Raw genomic sequence first — 14,023 nt, forward strand, 5'->3', positions numbered from 1 at the left:
GCAGTTTATTTGTGGGTTTTTCAAAGGAGGATTAGAATGGAGTGTCTAAAGATATTGTAAGGGCACAGCATTCTAATCCACTTAGGTTTGATAAAGGTCTTGAGGAAGATTGGAAGATGAAGAGGATGATTTGTGGTTGACAGACACAAGGTTTCAAGAAAAACATTTGTGTATGTATTTTTTAAATATTTCCACGGTGAAAAGGGTTCTCTATGGCGGAAGCGCACCGTGCAAAACCGGGAGCTGTATTTTCGTGATTTTGATAATTTATAGTAGTATATTTCGTTTTCACCAATTATCTTTGGCTACCCAAAATAAAAAAAAAATTAAAACAAAATTAAAGAAGGTTCAAATTAGTACAAGTGACATTGTTCATAATTCTTTATTATGAATTAATAATTCATATTAATTCATAATTAATAATCTCTCTCTCTCTCTCTCTCTCTCTCTCTCTCTCTCTCTCTCTCTCTCTCTCTCTCTCTCTCTCTCTCTCTCTCTCTCATTATGAGTCTTGAATAATTACACTTTCGGAAGGGATATCGATAGGAGGAGTGTTGGCTACTTCTTCTCCAAAGAAATCGGTCAACACATCATCAATCCCGCCAAAATAATTTTCGGGAACCTGGAATAAAATTAGAAATTTATTTTCCCTCGATACACTTTTCGTCCTGAAAAAGAATAATATTATCAAGCTGAGGCCCAGGCTGAACGTATTTGAATTAATGCATGCTTTGGTTTTGGCTCACCGCACATGAATAATTAAAACAAAATTTATATATTAATTTTTTTTTGGCTAAATGGCTTTCTCAGTTTTTATCCGATAGATCAGGTATGAATTTTGAGTAGCCAAAAGGGTATTAAAAAGAATTTAAAGTTTATTTGTGGTATTTTATGGCCCTTACATTTACCAAGTGACATATAGCGATCGCAATTTCTGTCGGTCTGTCGGTCACGGTTTTGCTAGTTTGGGCACTTTTAGATAAGCTAAGACTATGAAATTTGGCAGGCGTATCAGGGAAAAAACCTGATTAAATTAGAAATAATCATTTCCCCAATTCGACTATCTGGGGGGGGGGGGAGTAGAGGACGGTTAATTCGGAAAAATTAGAAAAAATGAGGTATTTTTAACTTACTAAAGGGTGATCAGATCTTAATGAAATTTGATATTTAGAAGGATATCGTGTCTCAGAGCTCTTTTTTAAATCCCAACCGGATCAAGTGACACTGGGGGGAGTTAGAAGGGAAACCTGAAATCTTGGAAAACGCTTAGAGTGGAGAGATCATAATGAAACTTGGTGGGAAGAGCTTCTTGGCTCTTGGCTCTTCCGACCTCGTCACAAGTGCCATATCAATTCTTGACCCTTGTTTGAAGGAGGATTAGAATGGAGTGTCTAAAGATATTGTAAGGCCACAACATTCTACTCCACTTAGGTTTGACAAAGGGTTTTGAGGAAGATTGGGAGAATGGATTTATATTAGTTTACAAATTCATAGATTATTAATTTATCTTGTATAAATTTGAGGAAATGAAGTTAGTATTATGATGAAAGAATTTAAGTTATAATTTCGTGGATAAAGTATGAATTTTGAGTAGCCAAAAGGGTATTAAAAAGAGTTTAGCAGTTTATTTGTGGGTTTTTCAAAGGAGGATTAGAATGGAGTGTCTAAAGATATTGTAAGGGCACAGCATTCTAATCCACTTAGGTTTGATAAAGGTCTTGAGGAAGATTGGAAGGATGGAGGATGATTTGTGGTTGACTGACACAAGGTTTCAAGAAAAACATTTGTGTACGTATTTTTAAAATATTTCCACGGTGAAAGGAGTTCTCTATGGCGGAAGCGCACCGTGCAAAACCGGGAGCTGTGTTTTCGTGATTTTGATAATTTATAGTAGTATATTTCGTTTTCACCAATTATCTTTGGCTACCCAAAATAAAAATAAAATTAAAACAAAATTAAAGAAGGTTCAAATTAGTATAAGTGACATTGAAGGTTGGAATTTTAAGTGAAAAAGATTATTTTGTCACCAAGAGAAGAGGAAGTGAAATTATTTAAAAAAAAAAAGAAAAACTAGTGGGGTATTGAGGAGGGGGAAGTCCCCTCATATACGGAAATTCTCCCTTTAAAAAAAACGGAAAGATATTGTAGTTTATATTGTCAAAATTTCATTACGGCATCTAAGATGCCAAAATAAAAAGCAACTTTCTTTTATGAACGACATCTTCTTGATAACAGTCGAAAACCGATTTTTTTTTTGAGATTTCCACCCTCTTGTAAATATCTAATTATTGTAAATATTGTAAAATATCTTGTAAATATCTCTTGTAAACATAATATTACATTGTATTGTCAAACAGTTCGTGGTAACGAACTGTAGTAAGGAGCGACCCGGCTCAATAGTAAACGAAACTCTAAAAAACGGAATTTTGATGCTAAAAGATACATCAAAAGAATTAGATTTTTATGCTTATTTTAAATATATAAGTTTCATCAAATTTAGTCTTTGTCATCAAAAGTTACAAGCCTGAGAAATGTTGCCTTATTTTGGGAAATAGGGGAAAACACTCCCTAAAAGTCATAGGATTTTAACGAAAATCACACCATCGCATTCAGCGTATACATGAACCCTAAAGAAAAAATTTTAAGGTCCAATCTACAAAAATGTGGTATTTCATATTTTTTGCCAGAGGACAAATCACGGGTGCGTGTTTATTTGTTTGTTTTGTTTGTTTTTTTTTTCCTCAGGGGTCATCGTATCGATCAAGTGGTCCTAGAGTGTCGCAAAAAACTACATTACTGAATATGTTCCATGAACCAGTTCGTCAATGAATATTTTGGCACTTTGATCATTTCTCCAATAAAAAACTTTAGCTTAAAGAGCGGGGTGTCGAAGAGGAAAGCCCCTTTCATATACGGAGTAATTTCTATTCGTTTTAAGTTTTAATGTCGCTCCTTACTTTCAGTTAAAAAAACTTGTTTTTTATTTAATATTGTATCAGATTAACGACGCTTCTTGACTACTAAGTCTATAATATTACATTCAGTGTAACGTATAACCTTTTTGAATTACTATAACTGAAGTTATTGCAAAGAGTAAGGAAATAAAGCACCTGCAGTATCTGAAATACCCATGAAGCATCGTATCAAAGATTTCGCTCAATTCCTTCAATGAAAATGTATTTATACCCATCTGGCGGGAAACCTCTCAGATATCCGGTCGTAAGGCAAACTGTCCAATATAGATATATTTAGCTGCATTCGTTTGCTTTTTACAGGGATTATCATCTTGTGTCAAAAAATTTAGATCATCATAAAAATTTAAAGAGATAGTCTGTTGTTGAATAAGAACAGCATCACCTTTTATCATAGCACCCCCTCCTATTGGCAAAATCATTCACAGGTCAATTTTTGTAATAGGTATTCTTTATTACCATACGAAAATTTGTTTTACTTTAGTTACAATGTTTTATTCGAGATATTACGGAAAATAAATCGCCACAACAAATTAAGAACATCACAGACCATTAAATAAAAAAAGAAGGTAAAGAAGGTAAAGGATGTGACACTAGACCCTTGAGGTCCAAACCGGCGGTGTTGATCTCCGTCTTAAGGCCCTTCAGCCAGGAAGTGCAATGGGGGGATGACTATTAAATAACGACTATATCACCTTCTAGCGCTTTTAACCTAAAACTGGATATCCCCGAAATCCATTGTTTCGGCATACAAGTCTTGCCAGGAAACAATCTTATAATGTGTATTCTCATAAACTCTGGACAAACACCGGGCTCAAAATATACAACAAAAATTACTTTAATTTTTTAGATGTGTCATCACAAATGTAGCCAAGTGGACAGGAGTCCAAAATCCCACTAAAGCTGAAATACGAGGCATTATTGAAGAATTTGTTCGAAATTGAACGTAAAAACAGATTTAATTCCTGACTTGCTCCAACTTCCTCCAGAGCAAAATTCGAGTCTTCTCCCTTCTATAAGGAAAATCATGCCCATGGGTTTTCTCTATTGCCATGTGAGTACTTGATGTCACAAACCTTCACTTTAATAACTTTGTGTTCGCTTGCTACAATGGTCTATTCAAAGCAAGTTTATACAAGTTTAGAGACAAATACAAAAGAAACAATTACATCTAATTGAATCTAAAATCTTACGGAAAATCGGGGAACGATTTTCCAAATACAATAATAAACAAAAATCCGATAAAGGATAGCAATTAAAATGCTGGTAATAGCTCCAATACTTCCAACGGTAATCATTGTGTTTTCAATATGCATGTTCCGGCCTCTAGAAATATCCCTTCATATTTCCAAAAAGAAATTTGTCATTCAAAACAATCCTTCAAAACGGTGCTTACCTAACTTTTCAAAGCCTCTACGATTGGTTTCTTTGTACTTGTCTAGGCTTAGATTCTGGAGTAGTTTAAAGAGGTGGGTTTGAAACTGCCGTCTACACTTGAAGGCTACCGAAAGAGCCGTTTTCCATTGTTGTATTTGGCTTATAAATTTATTGAGAGATTTCTAAGAGGAACAGATTGTGCGAGTGCAGCAGCAATGTTTAGCCGAGCAATGTTTGGTTGGAATACAATATACATTTCTGAGAATTGCATTTGATGTATTAAAAAAAAAACAAAAAACAGTAAACAATAACAGTAGCAAAAAATTAATATTTGGTTTACATAATTTAAGAAAAAAGTTAAAATTTGAAAAGTAACAAATGCTTCCGTTTCACCATAGCTCAACACAAGGGGAAACTTAATTTTTCCTTATTTTTATACTCAAATTTCGAGTGATTAAACTAGCGTGCACATTAAACTGTTTAACCATCAAAACGGTACAAAAAGCGTATCTTTATAATCTATATTGAAAATTGGGATTAGGGATTTTTGGCTGAAACACAGCAATTATTGAGACTGTAGTTTATTTCCAACATTTTCTTCAAATTGATTTTCCGTTTCAGTTTTTGGTAAGGAGTTGTGCCAAGGCTTAATTTGACTGAACCTTCAACAAAATCCCTAACCAACTTGTCCAGAATTTGCAAATGGAACAGAAGTTTCTAAATAAAAATTTTGCATAACCGATAATGCACATTTTCGTCTATTCCACATAAATTTTCACCAAAAAAGTGAAAATGGAAAGAAAGGTTCGGAATAGAGAGCCCTTTAAACTCTGGAAAGTTAATCACCCTTTAATCAGATTAATTAATAAAAAAAAGTAAATAAAAAACATTCATATTAAGAGCGTGCATCAGTTAAAAGCACGAGCATCTTAAGACTATGCCGTGCAATCTTTTGGAAGGGCTACAGGAAAAAAAAGGGTTTTTGTGTTGAGCCAATCTAGTGAAGTTCCTATAACAAGCAACAGCAAAAAAAAAACTTGTTCTGATTTCGATACATTAGCCATATGATAGGAAAAAAATTCCATAGATTTTGCGGCATACTTTAATACGGAGAATGATCTGAAGTACTTTTCAATATGAATTTAAATAGTCGGTTTATAAAAACACCATATTCAATGGCAAAAAAAGTTTTTTCTGTCATTGCTTATGTTTAGGAGACATTTCTGGGATTGTCGAAAGCGAATAGTCAATTTAGATTTTTTACAGTAAAACATAAAAAACGAAGAAAAGTAGACTTAGTCTAATTAACTTCCAAGGGACTCAATTATTAATTATTGGCGTTTGAAGAGATTTAGATCAACTGTCACAAAAATGTTAATCTTTAGCTGAAGTAGGTATTAATCAGGAAACAGCTTTGCTGTTTTTGTTAACCCATAAGACTGCGATGTAAACCCATGTTTTTCAGAAAATACAGCATTTCGAAGAAATAAGTACAAAGACAGTTGTATACTCCTAAATCTCTAATATTTTTAGAGATTTGGGTATGAAATAGTATTTGGTATGATAAATATATTTTGAGATTTGGGTATGACAAATATAGTATGAAATAGTATTTCATACTATATTTAGGTTTAACGGAAGAGAGTCCCCCACCACGAAATATTTCTCTCACTCGTAATTTGGTTTTTTAAGATCCAAGTAAAAAATTCCTTGTTCTATGGTAACGCAGTGGTTCGATATCTGCTTGGCAAACCTGCAGGGTTCAATACCAGCTGTCACATGGTCGATAATTGAACTGTCGATAATCATCAACGTCCAATACACCCTAAATGGCTCTGGAGGATCTCTATCCTTATCCTAAAAAACTTACAGCCCCCAGACAAAATTTTTTTGGTAACTGCTTCTCGAACAGAAATTCTTTTGGTACAGCTGCCCCCTCCCAGAAAAATCCTTGATAAAGTCCTGCTGGAGCATATATATATATATATATATATATATATATATATATATATATATATATATATATATATAAGTATCTCAGTTACACGACGATTCCTTGCATAGACAAACAAGTTTGCATCAGAGTGTAAGAATCCTTGCAAATTCACATGAAATTGCGAAATAAATATTACTGAGGAGTAAATTAAAAAAAAGGTGCAAATCGCAAATTAACAAGCACTAGTTTATAAAACCGTGACTTAGAAGCAAAACCTTTAAATAAAATGATTGAGTTTCCCCAATGAAAGTAAATAGCGTAGCAATTGTTACGCTATTTTTAGCAATTGCTAAAATAAAGTGAAACTTTAATAAAGCAATTGCTAAAATATATTTAACAATTGCTAAAATAAAGCAAAAATAATCATCAAATACTAGATGGCTTGATGATTTGTCTTCGATTGTAGCGCCCATTTCATATACGTTTCTAATAAGTTCGTCCCTATAAGTTCTGTTTATTAAAAGACGGTTAGTTGTGTTTATAAGTTCACGGTTTATTAAAAAATGTTTGATAAATGTTGGTTTTGTGTTATGAAGACCGTCTGTTTTTAAACTTGTTGGAAAATATTGAATGAAGGGAGCTCAACTCAATAAGAACCCATCTTTTTCATTGTTTGAACGGTTCAGATGCAACTTGGCCATGTCCATAAAAATAGGACAAAAACTCTGCAATAAAATTCCTTTTGACTTTGACTTGAGTTCACACACAAAAAAACTGGCCATTATATTTATAAGAGGAATCATTCCGATGGAACAATGACTAACAAACCTGAACCTAACAGGAAGGAACTTTCTCAATTACCAAATAAAAAATTCTGGTATGTAAAAGCAAAACTTAATTCTTATAGTTAGTCGAGAATGTTTGGTTTCAGATTGGATGGAGAATTGGCCAGCTAGGCCGTTTTTTCTATCTGAAATTAAAAAGTCAATAATAATGTTGTTAAGATTTGACACTAGTTTTACAGAATGGATGTCCTTTTTTATTTAAACCTATGGATTTATTGGCACAAAATTTACCAACATAATTACCAGAGATTATGGCAACAGAAGTTCAAGCAGTGACACTTCTTTTTTTGAAGTTGGCACGATGGCAGGAAGTTTTCTGCAACCTTTTTCAGGAGGAAAAGGTTTGAGAAAAACTTTCTTGCCACAAAATTGTCACACTGTTCCACAATGTTAATTTTTTTTTACTTTTTAAATTGTTTTTCTTTCAGGGTAGAAGCAACAAGCAAGCACCTTTTTGTATAAGACTTCATTTCAAAAAGTTTAAAGTGGTACCCAACATTTGATACATATATAGAATTTGTTGATCGTTCGTGGTAAGGAGATAAGGGTTAAATAATTGTGAATAAGGGTTATTGACCGTACAGATTCTTAATGCCCAGCCCACAGACCCCCACTTTAGCCGGCATTCAGAGGAGAAAACAGAATAGCTTGAAATGTAAAATCAAATATTCTATTGAATTAGGTCTATTAGTCTATTATAATATTCTATTAGGTCTAATATTCTATTGACTCTCTTACAACTAATAACAAACTCTCTTACAAACAATTTGTCATCAGTCATGCTTAAATACAAATGATTCGATCAGTATTATGGAAACATAATGTTAATTTAAGATCGATCTCAACTGGACATTAGAACATTTGAAAAAGTTTACGGGGAAAGTTTAAATTTTTAGTAGAAATTTAGAAATGAGAGATTAACCTCTCGTTGTGTAAAAAGCGGCAATTTTGCAGCACATAACACTAATATAATACGACACAACACGCGAGACGTAGTGACCTTTTTAACGTATTAAATAATGTTTGCACAGTACTAAAGTGTTTTCAGGAAGTCTTCTATTAATTTTACATTTATAAAAAATGTAACGTTTTCTTCTGTTAGAAAAATAAAAGTTTTCTAAAATAAAATAAAATGAAAATAAAAATAAAGTTTTTAATAATATAAATGTTTTCTTCTGTTAAAAAACTCCATCCAGTTCTTCTTCTGCTCTAAAAGAAAAGCCCAATTAAGAGGAGTCTCAAGAAAAAGCAGATAAGAAGGTTTTGGAGTTATTTCAGGCACATGTTGTTTCTCAATAATCACAATTCCCTTTAAATCATTCTTTACATACACCAAAGAGACTACTGTGTCTTCTAGTTTTTGGGACTGGGTCTCATTTTATAATGGGGAATATATTAGTAAGATACTATGCTTTTATTGGCACATATAGTATCATTACTGTTTTAGTTTGGAGCCTACTACAACTTAAAACACGTATGGAGATATTTTTCACTAAAAATTGGATTCCCTGGTTTTCCTAATCGTTTAAGACATGCATGGTTTTATACGTTACCACTTCACCAATTCAAACATTCTGATATTGTTTTCGTTGTCCTTGGAACTTAAACTGTATTCCGAGATTCCGTGCAGAACTGCTTATTTTGATTTCGAAGATATAAGCTAATAAAAAAAAATAGAGGAATATTCTGGTTGTTCAGCGTCAACCAAGTTCGGATCAACTGACGTTTGATTTTGACTAGACATAGATATTGGAGGTAAGTAAGTCCTTATTATCAATGAATTTGGATTCAACTGATTTCAGAAATTAGGTCTAGCTGAATCTTGCTACTGCTAAAAAATATCTTGTAAATAGGCCTTTAAATTATGTCAAGTGCTATTGGCTCCCTAGCTAGCAACACTTTTAATTTCTTTTTTTCCAGTAACATCAATTCAGCATTTAAATTATTAACAAGTCATGACTCTTTTTCCATTTTTGGATAAAGTCCATTTCATTTTTGAAGAAGATCATTTTGACCATTTTTCGATGAAAATACAAAAAGGGCCATTTTCAACGAAAGTATGAAAAAAAGCGTACCAAAATGGTTCCTTTAATGAGTCTTTAATTCATTTTAATATGATTTTAACCTTTTTTTTTCCTTTATGTATATCCAATCGTGCTATATTGACCCCTTCTGATGGCCATGGAAATTTAGCTTGCACTGTATTTGAGTTCATCATTGACAAGAAAATTATCAAAGATTTGAAATTGGCAAGAGGCAGCACATTCGTCTTAAAAATAAAATATTTCAGAAATGGATAGAACAAAAAATTCTTGGAATACTTCAATTTTGGTTTCCATAAACATCCAAACAGGCTGGTAAATGACATACGACTGAAAGCTCAAAGGATACTAGGAATAGTAGATAATAACAAAAATAAGGACGGACGGACACTTTTATGATGCTTTTAATATATAAAAGGGATAGATTCAATGTGTATTCGCTAAAGAGCTACAGTTTGGAAAAAATGGCAAGCATTTTCAGTACTATTCCCTTAATTATTTCAAAAGATGGTAATTCTTACAAAAAGATGGCACTGCATGCATGTTTCAGTTTTAAAGCAAAAAAGAAAAAGAACAGTGAAAGCGCAATATCCCGAATTTATGTAACAGTAGTCTACTGCTTGTCATCGCCTCAAGGTTTTAAGACTAGCTAATTTACTGTTGAGCTCAACCGAAGACCAAAGGGCAGCTGCGTCGTGTATGCAATCTAAACTATAACATTCACAGGCAAATATCACACAAATCCATATAACAAACTACATCAAACATCCAATACTTCCTATAACTGTATCACTAAATAAGGGACAGGTTAGAAATAAAGCTTAAAAAATTACGAAAATATAAATGAGACAAGATTAAGCTAAAATTTAAACCTAGAGGCAAAGCCAAGTAAAGTAAGAGTAAAGCCAAGGAAATTAAGAGTTTTGTGTTTACCCTGGGTATAGCTTGAGTATTCCAAGCTGTAAGGATGATTCTTCTATCATCTGGATCAGTTTTTAGCGTATTGATAATTTTTGCTAGTTGATCTACACCTTGACCTGAATAGTCGTTGCGCATTGTTTTGTATTCTGCCCCGAAATGCCGCCATTGGAAACCATAACCAGGCCCAAGATCTCCTAAAAAACAACTTCTATTACAAAATGTTGAAAGAGGCTTAACCCTACCACAATTGAAACAACGCACAAAGCTAAGACACACCAATAATTGCTGCGAAGCAAGAAAATTACTTTTAGAGAATCAAAAAAAAAAAATTTTTGAAATTTTTACGTATTTAAAATACGTTAATAGTAGACGTTATATGTAAAGGTTAATAATACGTATAAGTTAATACGAATATACGCTAATTTAAAAATCTTTGAAAAAAACTGAGAATTTCTCCCTAATAAAAACGGATAATCAACCAGAGAAAAGTTTTAGCTTTAATTATTTAATACATAGTACAAAATTTCCTTGTTTCTTTTTTTTTATTTTTTCAAGATATGAAGGACAGTTCTATCACAAAATAAGCACTATAAATCTATGCATAACCCAACTTATCAGCCTGAACTTTGAAATATAAATCAATGAGTAAAAAGCCATATTTAAGTGAATTAAAGATTTATTTTCATATTGTTAGTTTTCCTAATCCAAACTAGGACAGAAAAATAGTTACGACTATAACAGCATAGGGCTAGAGTTAAACTAGGACTAGAACCGAAACTGGCACTGAAAAAGAGCAATTTAAGGTGAGCACAAACTCATCAATAAATGTTCAAGGACATATTCGTACTTATACAAATTGACTTACAAAAGTTGGAACAATTGCAAAATTTTATATGTTTGCCGTTACAACTACAACGTCATCTCTTTCAATTTTGAGCTTCGAATCATATGCTGGATATTTATAAATAAATGCATCCACCATTGTCAACAACGAAGCATATTATGGAGCCCTTTCATTGGAAGATATAAATAAAAACATTATTTTAGGCCTACTGTAAATCATCACCATCTCCTGTTAAAGATTGACATTTATTAAAAAAAAATCAATCATTGGGTAATTAATTTTGACCAATATCATGTGCGTAAACACAACATCCAATCTCAAGATTCAGTCCAATTCCATCATAAGTCAATACTTTCTAATTCAATTCTGCTAAAACTGGCTAATGTTTCTCATTAATGTTGTCTAAATAAAAAGAAGATAATCCTGCAACATATTCTTCTATACTTGATGTCAAAGACATGCACAAGGGTATACACTCCTCAACAAGACTAGGTTTATATAACCGTGCTAGCAGCACATATGGGACAGCTTTTTATGCGTGTGTCTGGGTGTTGTTTTTTTTTCAAAAGCACTTTTTATTACTAAATAACCTCAACACAAACGTCTAAAAGGTTCTAAAAAGAAATTCGTGAAGAGTCTCTCAAACACAGCCAGCAAACAATTAATTATTCATATGCATATGACTTCCCAAATCAGCTGAACATTCAGTCGGTTCTCAAATAAAAATTTGGCTTCATTCTTCTCAATAGTCTCAAAAAAGCTTGTTACACCAAAAGGTCATAGTGGACTATATCGAACGTCACATTTCGTCCGAGACTGTCTAGGTATCAATTAAAAACAGGCCCTGGTTTAGGTGAACAGAGCACACCTCTCTCGTGAAAAACATAAAAAACAAACAGATGAGGAGAGCTAGTTAAGATGTGGAAAAACATTCATGTGTGGAAGCCTCATAAAACAAGAAGTCGTAAAAATGTTTGAACCTCTTTATTTGAGCCTATTTATTTGAACCTCGTTATTTGAACCTCTTTATTTAAGCCTCTTTATTTGAACATCTTTATTTGAACATTCTTATTTGAACCTCTGTGTTTGAACATCTTTATTTGAACATCTTTATTTGAACATCCTTATTTGAACCTCTTTTTTGAACCTCTTCATTTGAACATCTTTGTCTGAACGCCTTTATTTTAATATCTTTATTTGAACCTCTTTATTTGAATATCTTTATTATTGAACATCAAATTTGAATAGTGGGCATTACAGCTGCTGGAAAGATGTCTCCTTACAGAAGGATGCCTCAGAGCAGTCGAGCCATTATCTTTGTTTTTTTATAGTAAGTTTTTTCTTGTGCTAAGGAAGAATAGTTCCTTCAAATCATTTTGGCCTATGAACTTAAAGTTAAGTGTAAGCAATGTCTTTAATGATATCATTGTAAATTTAAAATATACAATACCAAAATATCAACAAGTGATGGAGGCGGAATAAGATTAAAGAAAGTGAGAAAGAAAAGAGACAATTCCTCAAAGCACATACAGAATTAGTCGGTGCAACTCGGAAATCTCGACTTGGGATATAAAGTGAAGTTTGCGACCATGCTCTTACGTGCTTCGTCAAAAATTTGGTGCAGAGCTGTTTAGAGGGGGGTTTCAACCTTCGAAAAGTTCAACAATTTTCTTCTTTAAAATTGAAGGATATATTTTTCAAGATCCAAAGGTGGGGGCTGGTAATAATCCCTATTCACTAGCAGGCATTTCATATCCCTTTAAAATTTCAGCTTTTTTTGCATAAATACGAAAAAGTCATTCAAAGTGTTCTAATAGATCAATACTGTCTATAAGGTGCGCACAAGTTCAATCCTTAGGCAAGGTATAAGATAACTTTCAAGTAGAAAGAAGACAAGGTAAAATGTTATAGGATTACATATTTGAGTCTCAATCAGTCAATTCTTTTGGGGAGGGGATTCTTTGAACCAATCATAGGGAAAAGGCCCCTATTGTGTAAAATTTGGTGCATATACCTTTTCATTCAATTGAGGATTGCTATGCTTTTTCTTGTGGTAGTATTTTAAACTTGTGTTTTATTTTTAGCTTGAGCTAAAAATTCTGCAAATTGTGTTTTATTTTTAGCTTGAGCTAAAAATTCTGCAATATTGCAGAGACCCTGCAATATTGCTTATGGCACTAGTTTTCTTTTACTCCCAGGGCCAATTAAAATCATAAAAGTAAAACCACCGATTACCTCTGTTCTTTGCCATCAGCCACGAAAATGCAGAAGAATAATTTCAGTTCCAACTAACCTTCTTCCCTATCAGTGAATCCAAGCGAATCCAGATATTCTTGTGAGGTATGTCCATCCCAAATGCAAATGTCTTTCTCTTGTAGCTCCTTTGCATTTGTGGAACCTCTAACAAACCAAAGAAGGTCTTCAAGCACACCTCTCCAGAACACTCTTTTGATAGTGAGCAATGGTATAACAGCTAGAATATATGAATAAAAAAGAAACAGAAAAGGAAGTCAAAAAGTTTACTTCATTATTGTTTACGTAGTTTACATATGGGTTGGAATAAAAGAAAGTTAAAAGGTCAATAATAAATTTCTGGTTTAATATTAAAATTGTACATTTACCCAATTTCGTAATGAACACGATTATTTGTTTTATTTATCCAATATACAATAAAACCACAGATTAAGTTAGTAGCTAGTTAGGTGTTGATTCGGAAATTTAAATTCAGATAAAACTTTTGTAATCCAATAGCTGGTAAAAGAAAGACAACCTATTTATGCAGTTGAAAAAGAACTTTGTAAATAACTGAGTGGTTTTGTATTAGAGTAAACATGTCCTATTGTTTGCTATTTTATAACTACCTAACACAGCATAAGTATGTATACGAGCAGTAACAAAAAGTCATATGCTCTCCAGTAAAGATTTTTGAAACACATCAATATAGACCGTTCTTCCTGACTCCGTCTCTTTGCGCACGCGCAATAACAAATACTTAGCGCATTACGATGAGCTTATGGAAAACTATTGCTCTGACGTACTTGGAACTTCCCAGTCAGCGCGCTATGATGTGTGTCATTTTCGAAGAA

At 32.9% G+C, this 14,023-nt stretch overlaps 1 protein-coding gene across 3 annotated transcripts; it reads right to left on the reverse strand.

The window, feature by feature from the left end:
* Positions 1-494: 494 nt before the first annotated feature.
* Positions 495-13,404, reverse strand: LOC136030297 (thymidylate synthase-like). Of its 3 annotated transcripts, none has more exons than XR_010618235.1 (3): positions 13,231-13,404; positions 10,106-10,287; positions 495-622 (listed from the first exon to the last, which is right to left on the reverse strand). XR_010618235.1 is itself a non-coding variant. In XM_065709170.1 (3 exons), exons 1-3 carry the CDS (start codon positions 13,186-13,188, stop codon positions 503-505), a joined length of 318 nt encoding a protein of 105 aa, XP_065565242.1. In that variant the 5' UTR covers positions 13,189-13,404; the 3' UTR covers positions 495-502. The 3 variants fall into 3 exon arrangements, 1 of the variants encoding a protein (XP_065565242.1); XM_065709170.1 differs by having other exon boundaries at positions 13,173-13,404; XR_010618236.1 differs by lacking the exon at positions 495-622 and adding an exon at positions 6,760-8,790.
* Positions 13,405-14,023: the final 619 nt, after the last annotated feature.

The sequence above is a fragment of the Artemia franciscana genome, chromosome 8 (genome assembly GCF_032884065.1).
Source record: "Artemia franciscana chromosome 8, ASM3288406v1, whole genome shotgun sequence".
Lineage (NCBI taxonomy): Eukaryota > Metazoa > Arthropoda > Branchiopoda > Anostraca > Artemiidae > Artemia > Artemia franciscana.

Bases quoted from the DNA above. Each gene is read 5' to 3' on its own strand.
- LOC136030297 (XM_065709170.1), bottom strand. The intron at 623-10,105 runs GTAAACACAAAA...ATTTTATTCCAG, and splicing joins ATACTCAAGCTATACCCAGG to GTTCCCGAAAATTATTTTGG.